This window comes from Amblyomma maculatum, chromosome 11 (genome assembly GCF_055883805.1).
Source record: "Amblyomma maculatum isolate TAMU_Amacu chromosome 11, ASM5588380v1, whole genome shotgun sequence".
NCBI lineage: Eukaryota > Metazoa > Arthropoda > Arachnida > Ixodida > Ixodidae > Amblyomma > Amblyomma maculatum.
Window position 1 is genome coordinate 84139889 of NC_139354.1, and position 24390 is coordinate 84164278.

At 49.1% G+C, this 24390-nt stretch overlaps 1 protein-coding gene across 1 annotated transcript; it reads left to right on the forward strand.

Moving 5' to 3' along the window:
• Positions 1-20099: 20099 nt before the first annotated feature.
• Positions 20100-22924, forward strand: LOC146174290 (uncharacterized). The gene is made up of 3 exons (XM_084585370.1): positions 20100-20498; positions 21567-21655; positions 22432-22924. Exons 1-3 carry the CDS (start codon positions 20133-20135, stop codon positions 22922-22924), a joined length of 948 nt encoding a protein of 315 aa, XP_084441496.1. The 5' UTR covers positions 20100-20132.
• The last annotated feature ends 1466 nt before the right edge of the window (positions 22925-24390 follow it).

Here is a 24390-nt window from a genome sequence, read left to right on the forward strand (position 1 = left end):
CATAAAATATGTGCCACTGTGCTGACACGCACTGTGGAACGCTGCTGAATCGGTTATTCGTTGGTATTTTTCCTTTTTTTTTGCGGTGCTATGAGCGCTGTGCTAGCGGGTTTCCATAGCGCGAGCGAGGGGCACCTGCTACTGGACCTCTTTGACGCGTTGCATGGTTTCGCCGCCAGGTGCCGCATGGATTGCTGGAATCGCGAATAGTATGTATGGATGCGAGAGTTGGACTGTGAAGAAGGCTGACCGCCGAAGAATTGACGCGTTTGAATTGTGGTGCTGGCGGAGACCCTTGAGAGTTTCTTGAACTGCCAGAAGATCAAATCAGTCAATATTGTCGACCATAAACACTGACTGCTCATTGGAGGGTCAAATTCTGAAGTTAAAGCTCAGCTACTTTGGACATCTGATGAGAAGAGAGGAGTCGTTGGAGAAAGATTTGATGTTGGGAAAGGTTGAGGGTCACCGGAGAAGGGGTAGGCAGCGAACGCGATGGTTAGATGGCATCCTCAAGGCGCTGCAGATGAAGTTATGTGATGTTAGGAAGATGGCTGAGCGGTCTGGGGAGAACTGAGGGCGGGCTGGAGGCTCAGTAGGCGCGGAATACTGAGGCGTCGGAGACCAGTATGCAGAACCATGGGTAGGTGGTGCCGACACCGGGAGACGGTTGCGGCAATAACGAGAAATGTGTCCAGCAAGCCCGCTAGTGTAACAAATTGGCCGGTTATCCGTCGTGCGCCAGGGATTACGTGGTCTTGGAGCCGGTCGCATAAACTGCGCAGGTTCTCGCGCAGGCGCAGGAGGCGGCTGAACGTAGGCAGGTGGCGGTGGAGCATATGTAGGTGGCGGTCGGGCCGCAACAGCCGCATATGTTAACGGCGCTGTAACAGGCATAGGTTGAGGGGATGGAGGAAGAGACTCAGCTACCTGTTCTTGAATAATGTGGCGCAAACTGAGAGCTAGGTGTGAGGAAGGTTCTTGTTGGCAGGATATAAGGGAGAGCTGTCGAGCAACTTCTTCCCGAATGAAGCTCTTAATTTGTGGCAGGAGCGCAAAATGTTCGCCTACATCTGTCAGGCCAGCAAGGGACTCAGAGTGCATGGTGTTCGCGCGAGTTGTGGCCCTTTATTTGCGCAGTTCATCATAACTTTGGCACAGTGTGACCACTTCCGCGACGGTGCGGATATCTCGAGCCGACAGCATCTGAAAGGCATCGTCATCGATGCCTTGAAGAATGTGCTTGATCTTCTCGGCCTCTGACATGTGTGGGTTAACGCGCTTGCACAAGTCGACGACGTCCTCGATATAGCTCGTGAAATTTTCGCCAACTTGCTGAGACCGCGTACGCAAGCGCTGTTCAGCGCGGAGTTTCCTCACAGCTGGTCGGCCGAAAACTTCAGAGAAGCTGGCTTTAAACGCGGACCATGATGGAATGTCCGCTTCATGGTTTCGAAACCATAGGTTTGCTACGCCGGTGAGATAAAAAATGACGTTGCTTAACTTTGTTTCCGCGTCCAATTTGTTGTAAACGCTCACTCTTTCATAGGATGTGAGCCAGTCCTCTACATCGTGGTCGTCAGTGCCGCTGAAGATGGCGGGGTCTCGCTGGCGGAGGGAGCCGGGACAGATGATGGCCGAGCCAACTTGTACGTCTTGGTGGTTGACGTCCTCAGGCATCGCAGGAGCTGGTAATGTACGGCTTCGGAGTTCGGCGAGAGGATAGATCTTACCCGGCACCTCCACTAAATGTAAGAATGGGGGGTTTATTCAGCAGATCAACAGGACTTGATCAGCAGAACCGAGCAGATCAGCGGCGAACACAGCGGCAGCTAACACAGTCAGATCCAGCACGCGCAGCGATCACGATGTCACTGACTGGCATGTTCCTTGTGCACTTCTTCATCTTCACAATATATATATATATATATATATATATATATATATATATATATATATATATGAAGGAAAGAAGCCAACAGTCGGCGAGGCCAAGGAAGCGTTGGGGATGGTACTTTATGTCTTTTTTTTTAATGTTTACTTGTATAATCACAGAAATTAGTAATGTAATCTGTTAGGGGAAATATAATTAAACACAAAGTAGAAGAAAAAAACAACGTGCCGATGGTGGGAACCGAACCCACGACCTCCGAATAACGCGTCCGGTGCTCTTCCAACTGAGCTACATCGGCCGCTGTCCCCCCTGCTACTTGTTTGGGTATTTATGTTGTCTGTATACGAACCTTGCGAGTGTTCACCAGGGCCACCCTCAACCATAGCGGCGGACTCAGAACGTATATATATATACATAAATATATATATACTGTGTGAGCCTTCCATGGATCTGCTTCTTTCACTTGTACATACCAACATCATCCCGTGGTGCCGCCTCCGTCTCACGCCTCGGTTCGTCATCAGAATGAACGCCAGGCACGGCATATTTTACTTTGCCGTCACGACCATGCCGTCTCCACCTGGCCTTAATTTACAAGTGGTTCAGTTCAGTTCAGTTCACTTTATCTTCCTTTCAAGTGAAAAAGGAATACGAGGCAAAAGGCGTGTAACCTGACAACGCCTCGTCTCCCATGTGCAGCTCGCAACAGGCAACACGTTACGACGCATACAAAGGGAAATGTCCTGATTAACAATACAGAAAATTAAAAAAACAAAAATAGCTATACAAGTTACATAGGAACACACAATGCAGTTTACAGTATATAACACCACTTTGGAGCGAAACAAACACATAAGAGAATATGTGACAGCGCGAAGATGAGAACAAAAATGCAATAAAAATTTGGATCTGTATTTGACAGGAAATAACATGACGACATAGACTGTAACGAAAAAAAAATCATCAAGAAAAACGAAAACTGATCATTTGGATTCAGATGGGTGCACCTATATTCAATAAATATATTCCGTGGTGTCTAGGAATGCTTTATATGTTGATTTGAAGGAATTAAATGGTAACGTAAGATCAATCCTGTGTTCATGAAGGTTTAGTAATTTTACTGCTTGATATTCAAGATCCTGTTTGCCATAATTGGTTCTGGCTTTTTTTGTTTTATGTACAAGGGTTCGAAAGCTATAATGTGGAGATATATCTGTGTACCTTGTGTACAGCTTTCTTTTATGGATGATTTGCATCAGTTTAAAGTAATATACCTTGTTGGCTGGTAATAAATCATATTTTAGGAAGAGTGGCTGGGTTGGCAAGTCACTTATTTTACATTTGTAGTTTTCAAATAGACGTAGAATGCGCTTCTGCAGTACAAGCAGCCTATCGTAATTTCCTTTCGTAGTGGTACCCCAGACTAATATTGCATAAAGTAGACGCGAGTAAAATAATGTGTAATACAAAGTTTTCTTAAGCCAGAGAGGGATAAGAGGAGCTATACGGCTAATACAACCTACGGCACGGGAAAGATCGGTTAGAAGGTGAATAATATGCGGAGTCCAGGATAAATCTTCGTTAAACCAGACACCTCGATCCCCTTGTTGCCTTGTGGCCTGCCTGTCGCTGGAGCTACGTTCCGGTCGCCGTTTGGCAACTGCCATCCTTGCCATGTGAACCGAGAGCAACCCTAATGCGGCCTTACCCTAATGCTCAGCTGCACCAATCCCTTAGACTCTACCCACGCGGCAATGCGACCCGCCGCTGTTCGCTGGGCGTCGCGGCGAAGACGTGGATGACTGGCTCAACACCTATTATCGCTGTAGTGCCTACAACCGGTGGGACGATGCTTTAAAATGTCTAAGCGTTTTTTATTACCTCATTTAGCTAGCCAGAAACTGGTTCATCAACCGCAAACCCCACACCACAAATTGGCCTACCTGAAAACAGCAGTTCCGACAGTACTTCGCTGACCCGGCCGTCCGGATTGAAGTCGGAAGAAGCTCGCTTTCCGCATTCAAGGTGCCGATGAGTCATATGCGGTTTACATAGAGGACGTAGTTGCAATGTTCTGGCGTTTTAGTCCTACTATGCAGGAAACTAAATGCGTACACCACACCCTGAAAGGAATCAAATCTGTTGCTTTTAACACCCTAGTTGCCCAGAATCCTTCAAGTGCTGACTCAATTATTACCACCGGCCAGCACCTCGACCAGCTGCAGTCGTTCCGAGTGCAGCAAGGCTCAACTAATTTCCGGACCACTGCTGACCTCGTTTTGCTGACACTGATTTCAACGATCACCCGCGAGGAGCTCCAAGCGTTCAGCCCTTTCTGCCAGTGCGTGTGGTCATTCTTCTCCTCCTTCTAATGACGGCGCCCTTCGCAACATCAAATAAATCCTCCTGCACCTCACCCAGCGCCGCCGACTTACGTTCACGTAGTTGCATCCCCCTCCTTTGGTCATCCCACCCCGAACCGCACCACCGTACAACCACATCAACGCCATGGCGACGGCTCAACCTGCGCCACTTTATCATGCGCCTTGGGGCCCCTCCCGACCAGTGCATTACTACTGTGGTATTCGAGGACATACATCCCGCTTCTGTCGTCGACTCCCTCAGAACGCGCGCCGTGGTTACGACGCCTACGAAAGTAGCCTACCTTCATATTATCAGCGCCAGCTTATTCTCAGTCCACCTCGCCGATCCCATCCACCACCGGTATCCTCGTCTGACCCAAGTGAGACCCATCCACCTTGCCGTTGTTCTCCTCTTCCATACCGTCGCTCAGTTCCTCCACTTGGCCCGCAACAACTCTCCCAGCCCGTCATTCAGAAAACGAAGCAGTGCAATTTCCGCGGATGAAACTTCACTTTTCGAACTTAATAAAAATCCTTACGATCGCCCGTATAATATGATGAATATAGCCATTTTTGTCATTCACGCTGATCTGTGACGACACCATATGATGAGCCTGATTTTCGTGGAGCAAATGGCGTCCCTTTGCTCATTTCAGCAAAATGCACTGTTCGAGTTGTTATCGACGGCGTCCGCGCCAATATGCAGTTTGCTGTGCTATCACCTTGCGCACACCTGATGATTTTCGAATGTGATTTTTGTCAACCGCTTCAGCGTTAATGTCTGGTGGCGACTATCTCACTCATATGACAATGATTTTTCATCTGACTTTTCTGAGCCGTTATCCCCTCATTGCCACAGCGGATACCGCCGCAGCTGATACAACTTCTTACAGTTGTGTCAGAACACACCACTGATGGGGACGTACTCATTGCACCATCTCATTGTAATCTTGCACGCGGCATCGCCTTCCCTTCAAGTCTTGTACGGTTTCGCAGCAGCTCAGCGATAATAGCGGCCATGAACACTTCATGTGAATTCATCGTGCTGGCTAAAGATACTTTACTGCCTTGCATAGTGGATATTCAACCTATGTCACTGGTGGTGCTCACCGCTCTTCTGCCTCCACGTGATTCATTGGATGTCTCTCTTCCATATTTGTCAAAGACGATCAATCCTACCTCAGGCCGAACCAACGCAAAGAATTGCTGACATTGGTTCGAAAACGCCATGCCATTTTGTATGCCACTTCCCCACCACTGGAACGGAATAATGTGGCACAACACCATACATTTGCTGAAGGTAAATCGATCGTGGGCTGAAGACCTTATTGGGTTTCTCTCTCTCTGAACGAAAGGTAATTGAAGAAAATCTCAATGACATGCTCGAGCGCAATATTATTCGTCCCACAAGAAGCTCATGGTCCTTTCCAGTAGTGTTACTAAAACAAAGGACGAACCGGTGCGATGTTTTATTGATTACCGCGGACTCAACAAAATTACCCACAAGGATATTTATCCGATGGCTCTTATGAATGACGCCCTTGAATGTCTCCAAGGCGCCGAATATTTCTCAACCTTGGACCTCGGCTCAGGCTTTTGGTCAATACTTATGAACAAGGACTACAAAGAAAAACTTCTTTCGCAACTTCCTATGGTCTTTACTAATTTAGGGTATGCCCTTTGGCTTTTGCAACGCACCAGCGATATTTGAAGGAATGTCTGACACTGTACTTCATGACTTAAAATGCAGAACCTGTTTATGTTACTTGGACGACATTGTTATCATTTTGTCAAATGTTTACAACCATCTCACGCACCTGAATAAAGTCCTCACTTGCCTCACTTCAGAGGGCCTTCAGATCAAAACACCAACAATTACGAATTCGCAGAGAAAGAAAATAAAATATTGAGCTATCGGTTAGCCATGACGACATTTGTTTAGACCCTGAAAAAATCATCTTGGTCCTGAACTTTGGTCATCATCATGTTCTGCAGATTTGTGCAGTCTTCTCGACCTAGTTTCCTATTTCCGGCGTTTTATTAGGCATTTTGCAACTATTGCAACTGCACTTAATGATCTTCCTAAAGCCCGCAGCCTTTTCGTGTGGACTGAGGAGTGCGAAACTGCTTTCAAGAACCTAAAGCACGTCCTCACATTGAACCCTGTTCTTAGCCACTTCAGCAACAGGGCTCCAACCATCCTGCACACTGATGCCAGCGGCCACGGTCTCAGCGCAGTACTTCTGCAGCGCGACGAATCTTCGCATGAGTAAATATTCGCCTTCGCCAGCCGGACCATGGCTACAGCTGAGACACCTTACTCATTTACTGAGCAGGGATGTCTTCAGTCGTCTGGGTGGTCCAGAAATCGCCCTGATCTATACGTTCGCCACTTCACAATTGGGACCGATCACAGTGCTCTTTGCTGGTTGTCTTTGCTGGAAAATGTGACAGGCCGACTTGGCAGTTAGAATCTATGCCTGCAAGAGTACCATTTTGATGTCATTTATAAATCTGGTCGCCAACACTAAGACGCCAACGTTCTTTCTCGCTGCCCACTTTATGCATTAGCCTGCTTTTTTCTATGCCATAAATTTTCACCTCTTGGCAGAGCCGACCACCTCTCCCTCCATCGCATATCAAAACGGTTGGCTCTGGCGACTGTGACAACAAACACGCATTCCGCTCGCAGGAACTAGCCGACGCCTACTGCCGTCGCATCATCGAGCGCTTTATCAGCGCTTCGAACTCACCAAATGCTAGGATCTGCCAAAAACTACGCAATTTCAAGCCCACCGATGGCATCCTACGCCACTGCGTCTATGGTCCAAATGGAACCAGCTGCATCTCGGGCGTGCAGCGTATGCTTCGGCCACGTATACTAGCCGCTATTCATGAGTACACTACAGCAGGTCACCTAGGGTTTTACAAAACCTACGACCGTGTGAACAGACGATTTATTTTGTCTGGTCAATCCTTCAAAGTAGCTAGCTACGTCGCTAACTGCCCCTTGTGCCAACGTCGTAAAAAGCAGACTTTTGCACCCGCTGGACTCCTGCAACCCCAACCTTATCCCACCACGCCATTCAACCTAGTCGACATAGACTTATATGGTACCTGCCTCTCTCCGATCGAGGCAACCATTCGATCATTACAGCTGTCGACCACCTTACGAGCTACACTGAGACAGCATCCGTGCCCAATGTCTTGGCACAAGAGGTTACCAATTTCTTTTTGCGGTCTATTGTATCGCGTCAAGGTGGTCCTCGGATGCTCTTAAGTGACCGCGGGACGACCTTCGTATCGGCAGTCGCTGCTGACGTTATTCACGCATCATCCTCCCTCCATCAGACAACCTCAAGCTATCGTCCCCAGACTAACGGTCTAACTAAGCGATTTCATCGCACCATATCAGATAGGATCTCCATGTACATCACATCGGATTGTCGAAATTGAAACACTATTCTACCGTTCGTCACCTTCGCCTATAATACAGCAGTACAGAGGACTACCGGTTACTCTGCATTTTACCTCGTTTATGACCTTCTTCCCACCTAAATTCTCGACAGTTTTTTCTTCTCTACGCCTGAATATTCCTCTACGTCAATACCTGCCCAGTGCTTATCCCATGTTGCCAGATACCATTATTTTGCCCGCCTCAACACAGAAGCCTGCCAGAAAGACCGCAAGAGTCACTACAATTCTATTGATCGTGTGGTCTCTGTGTGGTCTGCCAAGGTATGCGGACCACCCAAGGATTACGGTGTTCATCGTCATCGTGGTGGCAAGCGCATCATTCTCTTCAATCTTTTCTTCAACATTTTAACCACCACGTCACCATAGACTTCAACGAAGTGATCGGGACGATCGCTCGGTGGCGCCGGGAAGTGTTGCGAAGATCGGCAGTGGCGCGAGAGGAGCCCTCGCGCTAGGCCAGACATCGTTCATCCTGTCGCCATGTGCCGTCTCTTTGCTTGGCACCACGTATCATTATATATATATATATATATATATATATATATATATATATATGTGTGTGTGTGTGTAGAGAGAGAGAAAGAAATGAAGGGGAAATTAGGGTACTCGTTATAATACACGAAGGAAAGAAGCCAACAGTCGGCGAGGCCAAGGACAGCATTGAGGATTACACTTTGTCTTTTTTTTTAATTTTTACCTCGGTAATCACATAAATTAGTAACGTAATCTGTTAAGGGGAAAGATAAATACAAAGTAGAAGTAAAAACAACGTTCCAATGGTGGGGACCGAACCCACGACCTCCAAATATCGCGTCCGGGGCTCTTCCAACTGAGCTACATCGGCCGCTGTCCCACCTGCTACTTCCTCGGATATTAATGTTGTCTGTATACGAACCTTGAGACCGCCCACAAAAATGTCAATGAGGTTACGTCTGGGTACGAGGGCCAGTTCCGAGTTGACAGTCCGGGTCGGTAATGCAGCATCACTGCCGGGCGCTGCACTCACTAGTTTTCCGAGTAGGTGCCGGCGTTTGATGGGGAGGAGTTTCGAGGAGGCACCGGTGAACGGGATCGACGAGACCGTGGAGATGGAGATCGGCTGGTGTGACGGACCCTTGAGACGGCTTCGGTGTGAGGTTTATCTGGGTGAGAAGGCAAGTGTCTAGGTCCATCATATGCGGGGCGGAGTTGTTCAGGTTGGGCAGGGAAGCGTCGAGGTTCGTAGTAGCACCGACGGTCAGCGTTGTAATAAGGGCGAAGGTACGAGTGCGGCAATATCGTGAAGTGTGGCCGGCTCGACAGCAAATAAAACAAATTTGCCTGTCGTCTGAGGTGCGCCACTCTGCAGGATTGCGACTAACGTAGCGACGTGGGGGAGCTTGGCTAGTGGTTGCAGCAGCCACTACAGGAAAAGGAGGCGATGGTGACGAGGGCGGTACGTGGATGGAGGAAAGAGCAACGTTGGCAAGTTCCTGGCGGGCAACAGTCTGTATCATGGCCACGGTGTCGGGCAGTGGAGATGGGAGTGGCGCAGGAGCTAAGGCCTCAAGTTCTCGCCTGACGATCCGAGTCATGGTAGTGGACTGAGAAGGCTGTTGCGGAGGAGCCAGATCATTGCAGGATGATGTAGCTGCCGTGTTCGGAAGGCGCTCAAAGCGATGTACCAGGCGTCGTTGTTTAGCCTGCTCGAATCTTCGGCAAACTTGAAGCACCGACTCGACTGTAGAGCACTCCATGCAGAAGAGGATATTGAAAGCGTCATCTGCGATGCCCTTTAAGATGTGCCCTACCTTTTCACTTTCCAGCATGGAGTGGTTCACCTTGCGACACAACGCCAGCACGTCTTGTACGTAGGCAAGGTAGGACTCCGTGGTAGATTGAGAGCGAGAGGAAAGTTCAGTTTTAGCTGCGAGGGCCCGTCCAATGGGTTTCCCGAACAAGTCGTGAAGATTTTGCTTGCAAATTTCCCGGGTCACCAGCTCGTGTTCGTGATTTTGGAACCACGTGCGAGCAGTTCCCGCCAAATAGAAAATCAGATTGGCCAGCAGATGGTCGCGTCCCAGTGATTGTTCCGGCTGCATCGCTCGTATTCGTCCAGCCAGTCGTCAACGTCTGAGTGGTCGTCGCCATTAAAGATGGGAGTGTGGCGAATTTGTGTGAATACAACTGGCTGAGGCGATGTTCCCGGGGTGGTAGGGGCTGCTTCAGAGGTCATCGTGGCTGTTTGTGGCGTCGTTGGGATCCCAGGTAGGCGCCGACCGCTGCGCAAATCCAGCTTTTTGCAGCGTAAATGGGCTAATCGGTGCGTACGGGGACCTTGATTTACCTTCACCAAGATGATACGGGGCAGAAGGGTAGCACAAAAAACCACAGAGGTGATGAACAAGTGTTTACAGCACAGCAGAGCAGAACACAGCAGGTGTTCAGGCAAGCCCCAACGGTTTCTTCAGCTTCGTCGTCTCTCACTCTATTTTCTATCATCGTCCTCCTCTTCGGTGGCATATATGTAGCAATATATATATTTATATATATATATATATATATTGTCACGAAGACAGGGATTTATGGGTATCGGCAACATGGGCAGATACACACAGTCAAGATAGAGGTTCCCGGGAAATGGTAACACGAAGGCACCAGCTCAAGAGTTCACAGTCCTAGCTGGCCGAAACGCGCGAGAGTCTCCAACTTCTTCGTCGTTCAAGCGCTACCTCGAACCGTCAGGTGGCATTATTCCCCCCCTCGAAGAAAAAAACCGCAAGCTCACAGCAAAAACTGCTCCGGATGGCAAATACGACTTTCACAGGGTAAAATACGGCTTCATGCGAAGCACGTGCACTAGGTCAGACGAGCACTGACGACTAGAACTCGGTACAGTTCCGTCTGGAATAACCTCGTACTTCTGAGAGGCGACGCAACACTCAGGTGGCAACCGTCAGGTGGCAATAATATATATATATATATATATATATATATATATATATATATATATATATATATATATATATATATATATATTGTGTGCGCCTTCCGAGGATCTTCTTTCTCGTGTACGTGCCATCATCATCTTCATCATCCCACTGAACCACCGGTGGCACGCGCTTGGGTTGTCCGTCGGAATAAACGCCAGACACGGCAGTCCTTGCCTTGAATAAATGATCGCCTATAATACAGCAGCACAGCGCACTATCGGTTGCACTCCATTTTTCCTCGTTTATGACCGCCCTTCCACCACAGGTCTCGACAGTTCATTCTTCTCTACGTCTGACTGTTCCGCCACATCAGTACCTGCTCAGTTCTTATCCCATGTGGCCACATGCCATCACCTTGCTCGCCTCAACACAGAACCCTGTTAGGAAGATCGCAAGAGTCGCTATGATTCTACTCATCGTGAGGTCTACTTCCGTCCTGGTGACGAAGTACTACTTTACGCACCTCTCTGCACCCCTGGCCTTAGTGAGAAATTTCATCACCGCTACCTTGGTCCATACACGGTCATCGCCCAAACTTCCCCAGTAAACTACAAAGTGACACCTATTCCTGCTCTAGCCGATCGACGTCGCCCTGGCACTGAGATAGTTTGTGTCTCGTTTGAAGCCACTTGTGCACCGCGATGCAACAGTTGCTTAAGAACGGCCAGGCTGGCCGCTTCCTATTCCCCGGGGGAATTGTGTGAGCCTTCCAAGGATCTTCGTCTTTCACGTGTACATATCATCATCATCTACATCATCCAGCGGCGCCACCGGTTGCACGCGATCAGTCGGGGTTGAGAATTCGCAAGCGGGTGGTGTGCATGCTAGGTGTGTGTGTGGGGGGGGGGGTGTCTGGGAGTATTCCGCTCGTCGAAAAGTGTTTGGTGAAGCGAGTAAACACTCCAGGGATCTGGCTTTGACAGCCGACGATCTCCATGAAATTAAACGCTACCACCCCGAACCATCAGGCACTCGTTACTCTACAGTCTTGCAAACTTCCTCCTTAATACAATCGTTCCAGGGTGCATTATAGTTCGATATTTTTTTCTCGGCGGCAATATTGGAGGTCATAAGCGAATGATACAACCTTTGGCTCTATTCGGTGCCATCTTCTCTGCTGTTACAAAGTGAAATGTAACAGTTTTAACAGAGCTGACTGTGGTGAGTAACTGCGTCCTTATATCTGGCATTCCCCATTCCTGCGTAGTGCCTGTGGCGAACGGTCGGCCAGGCGACTATCTAATGCAGATTAACCAGTCGGCCCTACATAAGAACTGGCCCTCAGGTACATATTTGTGCCTTCCTTCGCGCTTAAGCTAATGACAGAGAGTACGGGAAACAGTGTAGTGGTGCCCTATTCCCACCATAGGGCACCACAGCGTGCTACCCTGTACACCACGCTGTGAGCAGTGAATAGAACATCCTGCGATCAATCGTAGAACTTCCGTCAGCACACGCGCGGGCGTCGGAGCGACCGTTGTCGTTGTTATCTTCAATGAGCGTCAGGTACTGAACATGAGTATCGTCGTTCTCTTTTTTGAGCATGAGGCGCCGAATATCTTTCTTGCAACTTCCACGTGGAGAAAAGGTGCCATCCTAGCAGCTTATGGCGATGTGACGATGTCAGAATCATTGCAAGGTTTGAGGCAGTTGCTTTGTACTATTTCACGGTTGCGGTGACGATTGTCAGTAGATGGCGGAAGGGTTTCGATGAAATAGTTGACGGGGGATGTTTGCTTGAGAATACAGTAGCGGCCCTGGTACTTACTAAGAAGTTTTGAGGAAAGGTCGGGATTGCAGGAAGGTGCCAATAGCCAGACCAATGAGTGTGGACGATAAGCAGAAGTGCAGATTGATGTGGGGTGATTTTCTGCTACTGCTGGGGGTGAAAAGCGAAGTACAGGGCCAGCTGGCGGTATTCTGCAGTATAAGATGCAGCTTTGAAACAGTCGTGAATTCGGAACAGTCGTGAACTTGGAAGAATAGGGTCGGTGTGAAAAAATTGTGCCCATGGTACAAGAGGGCTCATGGCCGTACAGTAGGAAGTATGGCGGGAACCCGTTGGTTGGTCGAGTGGCAGAGTTATAAGCAATGGTAACAAATGGAAGAACGCGGTTAAAGTTGGAGTGGTTGGAATCAATATACATTGCCAGCATGTCGGCCAAAGTGTGGTTGAAACGCTCAAACATTACATTTGTTTGCGGATGGCAGGCGAAGGTGACATAGTGAACGATTTTGCATTCTCGAAGGGCAGCTTTGACAACTTCAGTAATTCTTTGGGAGCTTCGGGACGAAGAATTATATCATGAAGGATGAAGGAGGCAATGTGTGGGTTGTAGCAGATGGCAAAGGCGACGTTTTGGCGTAGTGTGTAAGATGATCCATTGCAACGATGATCCAGCGATTGCCTGTTGATGTGCTAGGAAGAGGGCCGCACAGGTTAATTCTAACACGCTCAAAGAGCTGGGTTGGGCAGGTCAGCGGCGGCTGAGAAGAGTGTCGTGCTGGCAAGGTGGGTTTTTGCGGCGCTGAAATTCGAGGCAGGACTAGCCGAACCGGCGAACATAACGGTACATCTCACGCCAGTAGCACCGCTGTCGCAGGCAAGCGAAGGTTTTCAATAGCACTGAGGATCGTCGTGGTAGCGGGAGCAAATCGCAGAGCGTAGGTGGATCGGAATAACAAGCAGTCACCCTAGAGCATCCGGGAGGTAATTACTACGGTAAGGCGAAACGGTGAGATTGAAGACGGAACGGCAAGGAGATCGGGGTAAATCGGCCAGATAGGAAATTCAGGAGAGAAGCGACCGGTGCGTCTTTGCGTTTCTCGGAAGTCATGTCGGTGGGCATGTGGGTGGTATGTAGAATGGATATAGTAGGAATGGCTTCAGACAATAGGGAAGAACGTGAGAGTGCAACAGCACTGGCATGTTTACGGCCAGAGCGATAGACGACATTAATGTCGTATTCTTTGAGCCTCATATCCGAATAGGGCAGTCGACCGGAAGGGTCTTTCAAAGACCGCCGGCAGAGCGAGTGATGATCGGTGAGGACGTCAAAACGAGCGGCCATAAGAGTAGGGGTTAAATTTAGCTATTGCCCATAGGATCGCTAGGCACTAATTCTCGGTGACGGAATAGTTTGTTCTCAGTATTTGTGAGGGTCCGGCAGGTGTAAGTGTCAATTTACTTGTCAAAGCCAGACTTTTACTAAGCAAGTACTGTGCCGAGGCTGACTCCGCTGTAATCACTGTGAATGTCCTTGGGAGAAGGGTCGAAATGACGCAGGATTGGCGGAGTTGTCAGAGGGCGGCAGATTGTCACGAAAGCTTCATCACAGCGTGGAGCCCAAGATGAAAGATCTTGGCTGGACAGAAGCTTGATTAAATGTCGATTATTGGGGCGAAACTGCGAACGAAGTGGTGGAAGGAGCTGTGAATGACGAAGCTGGGAGTTCTTTCACAGTAGTGGGCTTCGGAAATTCTGCCACAGCGTGTGATTTTGCCGGGAAAGATGAACGCCATCCTTGCAGACGAAATTTACGAGAACGGTGAGTTTGCGTGCTCCAAAACAATATTTTTTTAAACTTTATTTGGAAGGCAGCGTTGGGCAGGCATCGCAGAACGGCATCAAGGCGCTGGAGGGGAGATGAAAAATCAGGGATTAAGGTGTCACCGTCGTCCAGGTAACAAAGGAACTGTGCCACTGAGCCCATTGATTAGGTTTTCCATCATGCGCTAGAATGTGGCGGGGGCATTGCACAGTCCAAATGGCGTGTCGTTAAATTCATCGCGATCATCTGGTGGGACGAAAGCGGTTTTTGGGAGATGGGCCTCTGCCATCGGCATTTTCCAGTAACTCAAACGCAGGTCTAATGAAGAAAAGACCTCAGTTCTCTGCAGGCAGTCAAGGGCATCGTCGATACGAGGGGGAGGGTAAACGTCCTTGCATGAGATCTTGTTCAGTCGGCGGCAGTGTATACAGAATCGGATGGAACCGTCTTTTTTTCTTGATCAGGGCTACCGGAGACGCACAAGGGCTGTGGATACCGTTGCGCTGAAGCATGTCGGTTACCTGTTCTTCAATGATGCCGTGCTCAGCGGCTGAGGCGCGGTACGGACGCTGGCGCAAATGGGCATGGGTGCCTGTATCAATATGGTGGGTAACGTTAGTTGTTCGTCCCAATGAAGTTTGCCGAGAGGAGAACGAAGTCGAGAAACGTTGCAGTATGGTGACAAGTTTTGCTTGTTCTATGGGCGTTAGGCCAGCGTCGATGGACCGGTGAAAAACGTAGAGGGAAATTGGAGTTTCGACAGAAAGAGGCGTTATGGCGCTGATGTAATTGCCGGTTTTGGTATTGACGAAAGGATAAGCGGCAGTAGCATTAAGCAAGGCAATGCTACCCAGTGACTGGCGACGGCGCAAAGTGGTAAGCCAGGGGCACAGATTACAATCATAAATAGCATTTGAGCTACGAAAAATTGTCAGCACAGCATGGGGAAGAAACACAGATTTTGGCTAGCGCATCGTAACGAGGATGTATGGATTACAGTGACGTCGGAAAGAGAAGCACAAGGAAGAGGCACAAGCCCTGAGGAGAAAGGCGGAACGTCGGTGTCCTCTGCGACGTTCATGGTAGCGGTAGGTAGCAGCACCAGATATGTCGAAAGGAGTGTCACTGAGGGATGATAACTTAAGTTGACCATGCGAACAGTTTATTATGGCGTGGTGATTAGAGAGGAAGTCCAAACAAGGATGACGTAGTGTGATAAGCGGGCGCGGACAATGAGTTTTGTTTTTTATAGAGCCGTCGTCGGGGGGTGAGAACTTCGGTTATGCCGGTCTCGAAAGCCATCCAGGTAGATATGTCAGTCTCATGGCTTCGAAACCATAGAATTGGCAACGTCGCTCAAATAAAAGATAGTGTTGTGAGCTTTACGGTGTCGTCCCGCTTGTATTCACTTACGCGTTCATATGGCGCCAACCAGTCTTCCACATCTGTGTCATCGGTGCCGCTGAAGGTGGCTGGGTCACGCTGCCAGGCTGCGCATGAACGGATGACAGGCGATGGCATCGGTGGTCTCAGGCATCGCGGAACTGGTCGGCAATGCTGGGCTGCGGAGCTTTAGGTTGAGGGGGTCGTTGTCACCTCCACCACTAGTAATATAAGACCTTGTACAAGGCGCTATGCCGTGAACAGTGAATAGAAGGTCTGGCGATCAGTCGTAGAACTTCTATTAGCACACGCGAGAGCGTCGGAGCGAGCGTTGCCGTTGTTTTCTTTCATGAGCGTCAGGCGCTGAACTTGGTTGTCGTCGTTCTTTTTCTTTAGCATCAGGCACAGAACATTTCAGAGCCGAATACCGATCTTACAGTAGCTTCGTTTTCTGCTCTAAGCGTATCACTAGTGAAAAATCCCGTATCGCGACAAACAGGTTTGAACCGGACCTGAATTATCCCGTATAAATTTCATACGGTGTGACCAGTCCTGATGAAGCTTAAACAGGTTTATATCGGACAGGTCATGTCCGTAATAAATCTCTTCCGGACGGTCCACTCCGGTATAGAGTAAATAAGGGCAGACCATTTCCAGTATGCATCTCATACATGACATCCCAAACCAATATGGATAAGAAACAGGGCGGACCAGTCCTGTATGAAACCTAAAGGGTTTATATCGGACAGGTCATTCCGGTATGAATCTCAATCCGGACGGTCCAGTCGGGTATCGAGTTAATATAGGGCAGACCATTTCTAGTATGCAACTTATACATGACATTCCAGTCCGTTATGGATATCAAACAGGGCGGACCAGTCCTAAATTGAGCTTATATACAGGACAGGTCATGTCCGGTTGAACAGAAACGGGACAAATCCGATATGAATGAAACTGATACGGGACAGAGTATTTCCGCTTCTGAGTACAATTCGGGCGGATCGTGAGCTCAACCAGGATGACCACGTCGGAACATGCCTTCGCGCTAAATAAGCATGAAACCATACATAATATACGTTACAACGTTTCTGTATATGCGGAGTACGCGTTGTTTCGCAAATACCTAGAAGATATGAAGCCGTGGATGTGTGCGCTAGCAAGTACATACACGCATCATGGATATCATGGATATCAAACAGGGCTTCTGCACACATCCACGCATCGCGTTTTGCTTTTGTGTGTGCAAAAGTCGCTGCAGCTTGTACGATCTTGCGGTGCATCTTCATATCTGCGACTGAAGATCTGCCACCTTCAACGCGAAAGTGCAAGAAAGAACGTAGCGTTTCGTTAGCGAGGATAAAATATGCTCGAGAATAAATGAAACACACCGCTGACCATCGAAATATGCACAGGCCAGCCGGACATCGGGAGTCGCTTCCTCCAGTGTTTACGAATGCAAAACACTTGGTCAGAAGTAAATTCATTGACGTCGCGGCTCCGTTGGCAGCAGGTGAAGCTAAAACAAGCAGTATTACAAGTGTTGGTGCACCGCATATGTAGCAAAAATTGCATGCGTTCGAAGATGATGACAAAACACATCACCACTAGTAAATTGTGGCATTGTGAGGTTTGTCTGCAGGAAAGCGATACATTGTAAAGATGCGGGACACGGATAACCCTTCGTGATAGCCAGGGAAAAGATTCAGCGTGTTTAAAGGGCGATCGTTCAATTACGACCACAAATTCTACACCCTACAAAAATACACAAACTACAAAAGAGCAATGTCGACAACATAAGCAGCAATAACACCACTGTCTAGAACTCCACTTCCGGCCGCCGTAGCGAACGTACGTGTTATGTTGGGCTCCGTTGCAGCAGGTACAGCGGTCATGTCTGGCCGCGGAAACCGGCTGTTTGTTTCGGACAGTGATTCTCAGGTTGTACTGCCAAGTTTGCCTACAGGGCGATTTGTTGAAAATACTGTTTTTTTGCACGGTGACATCAGGGCCCGCCCATACCGGGTGGAAGACTTTCGTGATGCGCTTGCTCCGCTTTCGCTCATGCCGGATGTTATCGCCCTGGGGACGTACCGCATGAACCATGTCTGGGCCGTGACCTTCAAGGACGCTGACTCGATGAAGAGGATACTTCGCTTTGCAGACCTGCAGGGTAAAGGTGCTCGGTGTCTCGTCATCGATCCTGCTAACCGAGACGTCCGAATGAAGGTACACTGATTGCTGCCCAGTGTACCAGACGAAGACGTGCGGCTCGCCTTTGCTGCTTTCCGGAAGGTGACAGATGTTGCAAAGGAGAAGTGGAGAGCACAGGGCGTGTCGGATAAGGGTTCAACAACAAGACTTGTGACACTCAAGTTGAATCCAGATGTCAAGCTCGACGACCTTCCGCATCAGGTGAGCGTCAGTGGTGAATTGACTCTAGTGGTTGTGCCTGGCAGGGCCCCGCTTTGCCTGCGCTGCCAAGGTACAGGTCACATACGGCGTAAGTGCCGCATTCCGCGATACAGCTCTTGCCGTCGGTTCGGACACGAAGAGAGTCAGTGCACTCGCACATACGCAAGCGTCACCGGTCCCGGCAAAAGCGATGAAGCGCCCGAGCTGTACATAGATGAGGCGGACGCTGAGGAGACTTCGAAAGCAGGAAGAGGACCAGCGGTCAAGGAAGTATTGCAGCCTAATCTTCAAGTCCTTGTGCCGCAGAAGCCTAGTGTTCACGCTAGACCACCGAGCAAACCAATAGTTACCAACCAAGAAGAATCTGCGTTGGATAACGCGACGAACGATGACGAATCGAACATCGAGGGCGCCGAAGCAACCGCAATGGACGTTACTCAGGGAGCAGCTGGCGTCGGTGCCGGTATACTTCCCGGAAAGCGGCCGCGTGACCAGAAAGATACCGAGAGTGAGCAACTGGACGGCAGTGGCAGCGGGGAGCCGCCACCAAAAACAACCGGGAGGAGACGGCCGCCCGTCAAACCGCGGCCGAACCCGAACGTCCCGTCCGAGCCAAGGCAGGCGATGAAACCGCCTCCATAATCCTTTGGCCTGTGTGGCCAGGTGGTCTCAGTAAAGACGGTGCTGGCTGTGATCTGTACAGCGCCTGCGAAAGACTGGATTGGGGAACGCTGCATGGAGGCTTTATGCACTGTGAGTTTAGTGTTTTGTTACCCGCTACGATCTCTTATTAGCGTGGATTTTGTTACTAAACATGGCGGTTAATCTCGATGTAACACTTCGTCTAGCATCTTTAAATGTCCGGGGTTTGGGAGCAAGAAGACTGTATTGGTAGCTAAGTCATCGTCCCGGAAGCCACGGGACATGCGCACACAGTCGGCTTCTGGGGGAGAGAAGGTCGCCCTTCTTTCCAGTGGTGGCTATAAAACCAGCGCGCAATAAAGCACGAAGGCTCCTTTTCCCTGAAACCGTGTTGTCATGTTCTATCGACTGTGACAGCCGATACATGGTGTCAGAAGTGGGATGCCACCGACCAACAAGATGGAATTCCTAAAGCCACCGGAGCCGCTGCGTGTGACAGGGGACATCAGCAAGCACTGGGAGTTCTTTAAACAGAAGTTTGAGCTCTTCTTAACTGCATCGGAGCCAACCGAAAAACCTCGACCAGAGTCTGCGAAGGCCGCGCTGCTCTTGAGCATCGCAGGTGAGGAAGGCATCGCAATCTGCAACACGTTTACCTTTTCGGATGGCGAGAACAAGCTCGACTATGCGACGGTGGTGAAAAAGTTTGAAGAATACTGTGCGCCCAACGGAACAAAGTCCACGAGCGGTATATCTTCAGGAAACGGATGCAAGATTCCGGTGAGCCCTTTGAACATTTTTTGCGTGATTTGAAGACGCAAGCCCATTCATGCAATTTCGGCTCATTGACGGAGTCAATGATTAGAGACCAAATAGTTTTTGGCACCAGTGATAGCAAAGTACAAGAGAAGTTGCTCGCAGACAGCCAGCTCACCCTCAAAAAAGCAGAAGGAATCTGCAAGGCTGCTGAGAGCGCAGCTGAACACCAAAAGATATGGAATGAGCGCCAGCAGCAAACGGTGGACTTGGTGCGAAAGGAAACCCGTTTTTGGGTAAAACGCAATCAAAGCTATTCAAGTGCAGAAAATGCGGCCGAACTCATGCGCCGCGAAGCTGCCCAGCGTTCGGACGTACATGCAGAAAGTGTCAAGCAAGGAACCATTTCGCGGTCTGCTGCAAGGCAAATAATCAGGTGGACGCACTGCAAGAATCCGAAGAAGACTTTAACGTACTCGACGTGTCGGTTAGCAGCGTCAGCAGTCGACGTGAATGGACCGTTGAAGTATGCATGAACAGTTTGCTGGTGAAGTTGAAAGTGGACACGGGATCCCAAGCTAACCTGTTGCCCTTCGGTCTTTACAGGAAGATGAATCCCGAGCCATCATAATTGCCGTGTAGTGTGATCCTGAGATCGTATGGCGGCGGCATTATCAAACATATGGGTGTCCTCAGAACTCAAGTGGAGCTGAATAACCGAAAGAGCGTTTGCAACTTTTTCGTAATGCGCAAAGGAAATCAAGCAATCATTGGTCTTGAAGCAAGCGAAGAACTGGGTCTTCTGCCGCGGGAAGTTCACAACGTAACAGTGAACAGTTCTGATAAAGTCATTCACGATTACCAACACCTGTTCAGCGGCACAGGCTGTGTTCGACGCCAATACCGCATGGCCCTGAGCGAAGGCGCCACACCTGTTGTCCAAACAGCGAGACGGGTACCTCTGGCTCTGCGAGAACCGCTTCGGATAGAACTTGAACGCATGGAAAAGGCTGGGATCATCACAAAAGTCACAGAAGCCACAGACTGGGTGAGTCCTCTCGTTATCGTTCGCAAAAAAGACGGCAATATCCGAGTGTGCATGGACCCTAGAAAGATAAACGAATGCATTAAGCGAGAACACTACGAAATGCCAAGGCGAGAAGATATAGAATCCGAGCTAGCGGGCGCAACAGTGTTCTCCAGACTTGACGCAAACTCGGGGTTCCATCAGATCCCATTGCATGAAGAAACCTCCAGGATTTGTACTTTTGCAACACCGTTCGGTCGATATCATTTTTTACGGATGCCTTTCGGTATTTCGTCGGCATCTGAAGTGTTTCAGAAAACACTAAATGAAATTTTTGAATCTCTTCCCGGCGTGAAAGTGTACGGCAGGAGCACGACGTACGCCTTCGGTCAGCTCTGCAAGCAGCTGAGCAGGCCGGTCTCGCATTTAATCGTGAGAAGTGCACAGTTGGCGTTCAAGAAATTGAGTTCTTGGGCGACGTTATCAGTGAAGAAGGTATAAAACCGAGCCCTTCACTAGTGAAAAGTATGTTGGAAATGCCCGCCCCCTCTGACAAATCGGGAGTTCTGCGAATGCTGGCGGTCGCAAACTACTTTGCAAAATTTTTACCCACGCTGGCGGAAAGAACGACTCTTCTCAGGAGCCTAATCAGACAAGATGCAGTTTTTGAATGGACAGATAACCATGCGAGTGAATGGAAACTGCTATGCCATAGTATGAGCCAACAACCGCTCCTGTCAATGTTTGACCCCCAAAAACCAACAAAAGTGTCCTGTGATGCATCACAGAATGGGATTGCTGCAGCTTTAATGCAGTGTCATAGCGATTCCTGGAAACCCGTGGCTTATGCTTCCAAAGTGCTCACTGACGCGCAGCAGTGGTACTCTCAAATAGAGAAGGAAGCACTGGCTATCGTATACGGCTGCGAAAAGTTTCACCACTTCGTCTACGGCCGGCAGGTCATTGTGGAAACAGACCACCGCCCATTAGTTGCCATCCACAAAAAAGCAGTTGGCGATATGCCGCCAAGGCTGCAGCGGTTTTTTCTTAGGCTGATGCGTTATGATATCACAATATTCTTCGTTCCAGGAAAAAAACTTCTGCTCGCCGACATGCTATCAAGGGCCCCCGCCGAGGACGATAAGAGCATCCAGAGCGATGACGTGGAAGTTCATGCCGTAAGTGTGGTTTGCTCACTTGTCAGCGACGACACGTGGAAGCGACTGGCCGTAGAGACCAGGAACGATCCTTATCTGAGCTCCGTTCTAAAATGCCTAAGTAAAGGTATTTCTATCGAAGGGCCGCTGAAGTCAAGCGAGGGCGAACTGTCCGAAGTTAGAGGCGTCCTGCTAAAAGGCTGCAAGGTTATAATACCAACTACCTTACAACGGGAAATGTTAGAAAAAATACATCATGGTCAAATGGGCATTAATAAGAACAAACTCAGGACACGGCGTCTAGTTTTCTGGCCTGGAATGAACTCGGACATTGAGGCGTTTGTCAAGAAGTGTAGCGTATGTATGCAGTACGCCTACAGCCAACCAAGAGAGCCATTGAAAATGCGTCCTGTGCCTGAAAAGCCCTGGTACCGAGTGCGCATCGACATCTTCCAGTATGGTAGGAAATCCTACTTGTGTTTATACGATGCGTTGTCAAACTTCCCCGAAGTAGCACTGCTTAACGACTTGTCAGCGAGGAGCGTCATAGAGTCAACTAGCTCCATTTTTGCACGATACGGCATACCAATGGAGGTATGCACAAACAATGGCCCGCAGTTCGCATGTAACGACTTCGCTGCCTTTGCAAAGCGCTATGATTTCAAACACACCACCACGAGTCCACGATTCCCTCAATGAAATGGTCTCGCGGAGAAGGGTGTGCGAATTGTAAAGCGCATCCTAAAGAAAACCACCGAACTTAAACAAGATTTTTGGTTGGGACTTCTTGCTTACAGGACCACACCTCTAGAGTGCGGTCGAACCCCTGCAGAGATCTTCCAAGGCCGCGAGCTTCGCACCACATTGCCGGACTTGCGTTGTGGTGCCAACTACCAGGTGTACAAGCATCGCCAGACCGAAAACCTCAAGCGGCCGTTGGCTCCACTGCAGAAAGGTGACGTCGTTCGGGTGAGGCAGAACACGTGGTCACCGAAAGCTCGGATCTTGCGTCAGTCCAGGTTTCCCAGGTCGTACGACGTACTCACCGAAGGTGGAAGAGTTCTGCGACGCAACCGGCGGCACCTGCTACCGACCAGTGAACCCTTTGAGAGGGAGCTGCCGGACTTCGTCGACGACGAAAACAGCTCGGACAATTCGGCAACCTCGGCCCGCACTGGTCCACTGCAGTCGCGTACTATCATGCCACAGCTCGGCACAGCGCCTCCAACGCAGGATCCCCCGCGCACTGCCTCGCCAGCACCAGCACTAAGGAGATCAACAGACAAATAGCACCACCTCGGCGGCTCACGTACAACAAGGACTTTGTACAGGTGCCTTAAATTTCCAATGCAAGTGAAGTCAACAAGGCGTCTGTGCGAGGGCCATACACCATTCAGATTTGTTTGTAACAGAGTTTTCTTCTCTTTTCTCTTTTCCTCTTCTTTCTTTTTTTTTTTCCAAACGAAGGAGGATGTATCGGTAGTTAAGTCATCGTCCCGGAAGCCACGGGACATGCGCACACAGTCGGCTTCTGGGGGAGATGAGGTCGCCCTTCTTTCCAGTGGTGGCTATAAAACCAGCGCGCAATAAAGCACGAAGGCTCCTTTTCCCTGCAACCGTGTTGTCATGTTCTATCGACTGTGACAGCCGATACAAAGACGACAAAGCCAGCTGCGACGCCTAATTCTTGAAAATGACCTTGAACTAATCGCTATCCAAGAAACTAATATTGAGAGCGAAGAGCTAACTGATCGTATGGCGTCGTCCTTTTCTTCTTTGTACGACGTATGCGTCTGCCATTCCGTCGGCGCGTCGGGTGGATGCGTTCTATTTATTCGTAAAAGTTTAGGCATCAACGTTGCTTCCGTTGTGGCTTCCCAATGCGGTCGCCTTTTTGTTGTTGACGTTTGGTTTTCGAATTATAGTTATCGTGTTGTCTCTGTCTATGCTGCGAACGCGGTGAGCGAGCGCAAAACATTTTTCGAAAGTCTCGAAATGCATCTTAGGTGTGACAAGGTAGTAATATTGATAGGAGACTTCAACTGTGTTTGTTTCGCTCAGGACCGCGCACAAAATTTGCCAGTGAGGGATAAGAGTGCTCAGCTGCTTCACTCTTTAATTAATGAATGTATTCTCGAAGACGTTGGCTATTTGTTCTCTTGCGACGCACACCCTAAATACACGAATTTTCAAAGGGATAGCCACGCCAGATTAGATCGAATTTATGTCTCTGTTGAACTGGCTTCATTGTGCACAGAGTATGACGTTAAGCCCGTAAGCTTCAGTGACCATTGCTTAGTAATTTGAACATTTGGCAGGAAACAACGGAGGCCACGATTTAACTGGCACCTGTGGAAATTTAACGTGAAGCTTTTAGAGGACGACAGTTTTGTAAGAGAGACAACGAAAGAACTCGATAAATTACTTTCGACGCAGGCCGAAATCTATATAGTTGAGTGGGAGGAGCTAAAGCAGAGAGTAAAGCTTTTAGCTATCAAAACTGCAAGCAAATTCAAGTTGACGAAAAAAAAAAAGAGAAAGTAATTCACGAGGAGCTTGCGTTTTTGCTTAGCATGGATATCATCCAGCCGGGAAGATATGCACAAGAAATAAAAGCCTTGAAACGACAGCTTGAAAACATTAACACTGAAAAGTATAAGGCAGCAGTGATAAGAGCAAGGTCTCAAAACTTTTGGGCGGGGGAGACGCCAACTAAGCGAGCGCTGTCAGATGAGAAACGGCACGCGTATCAAAAG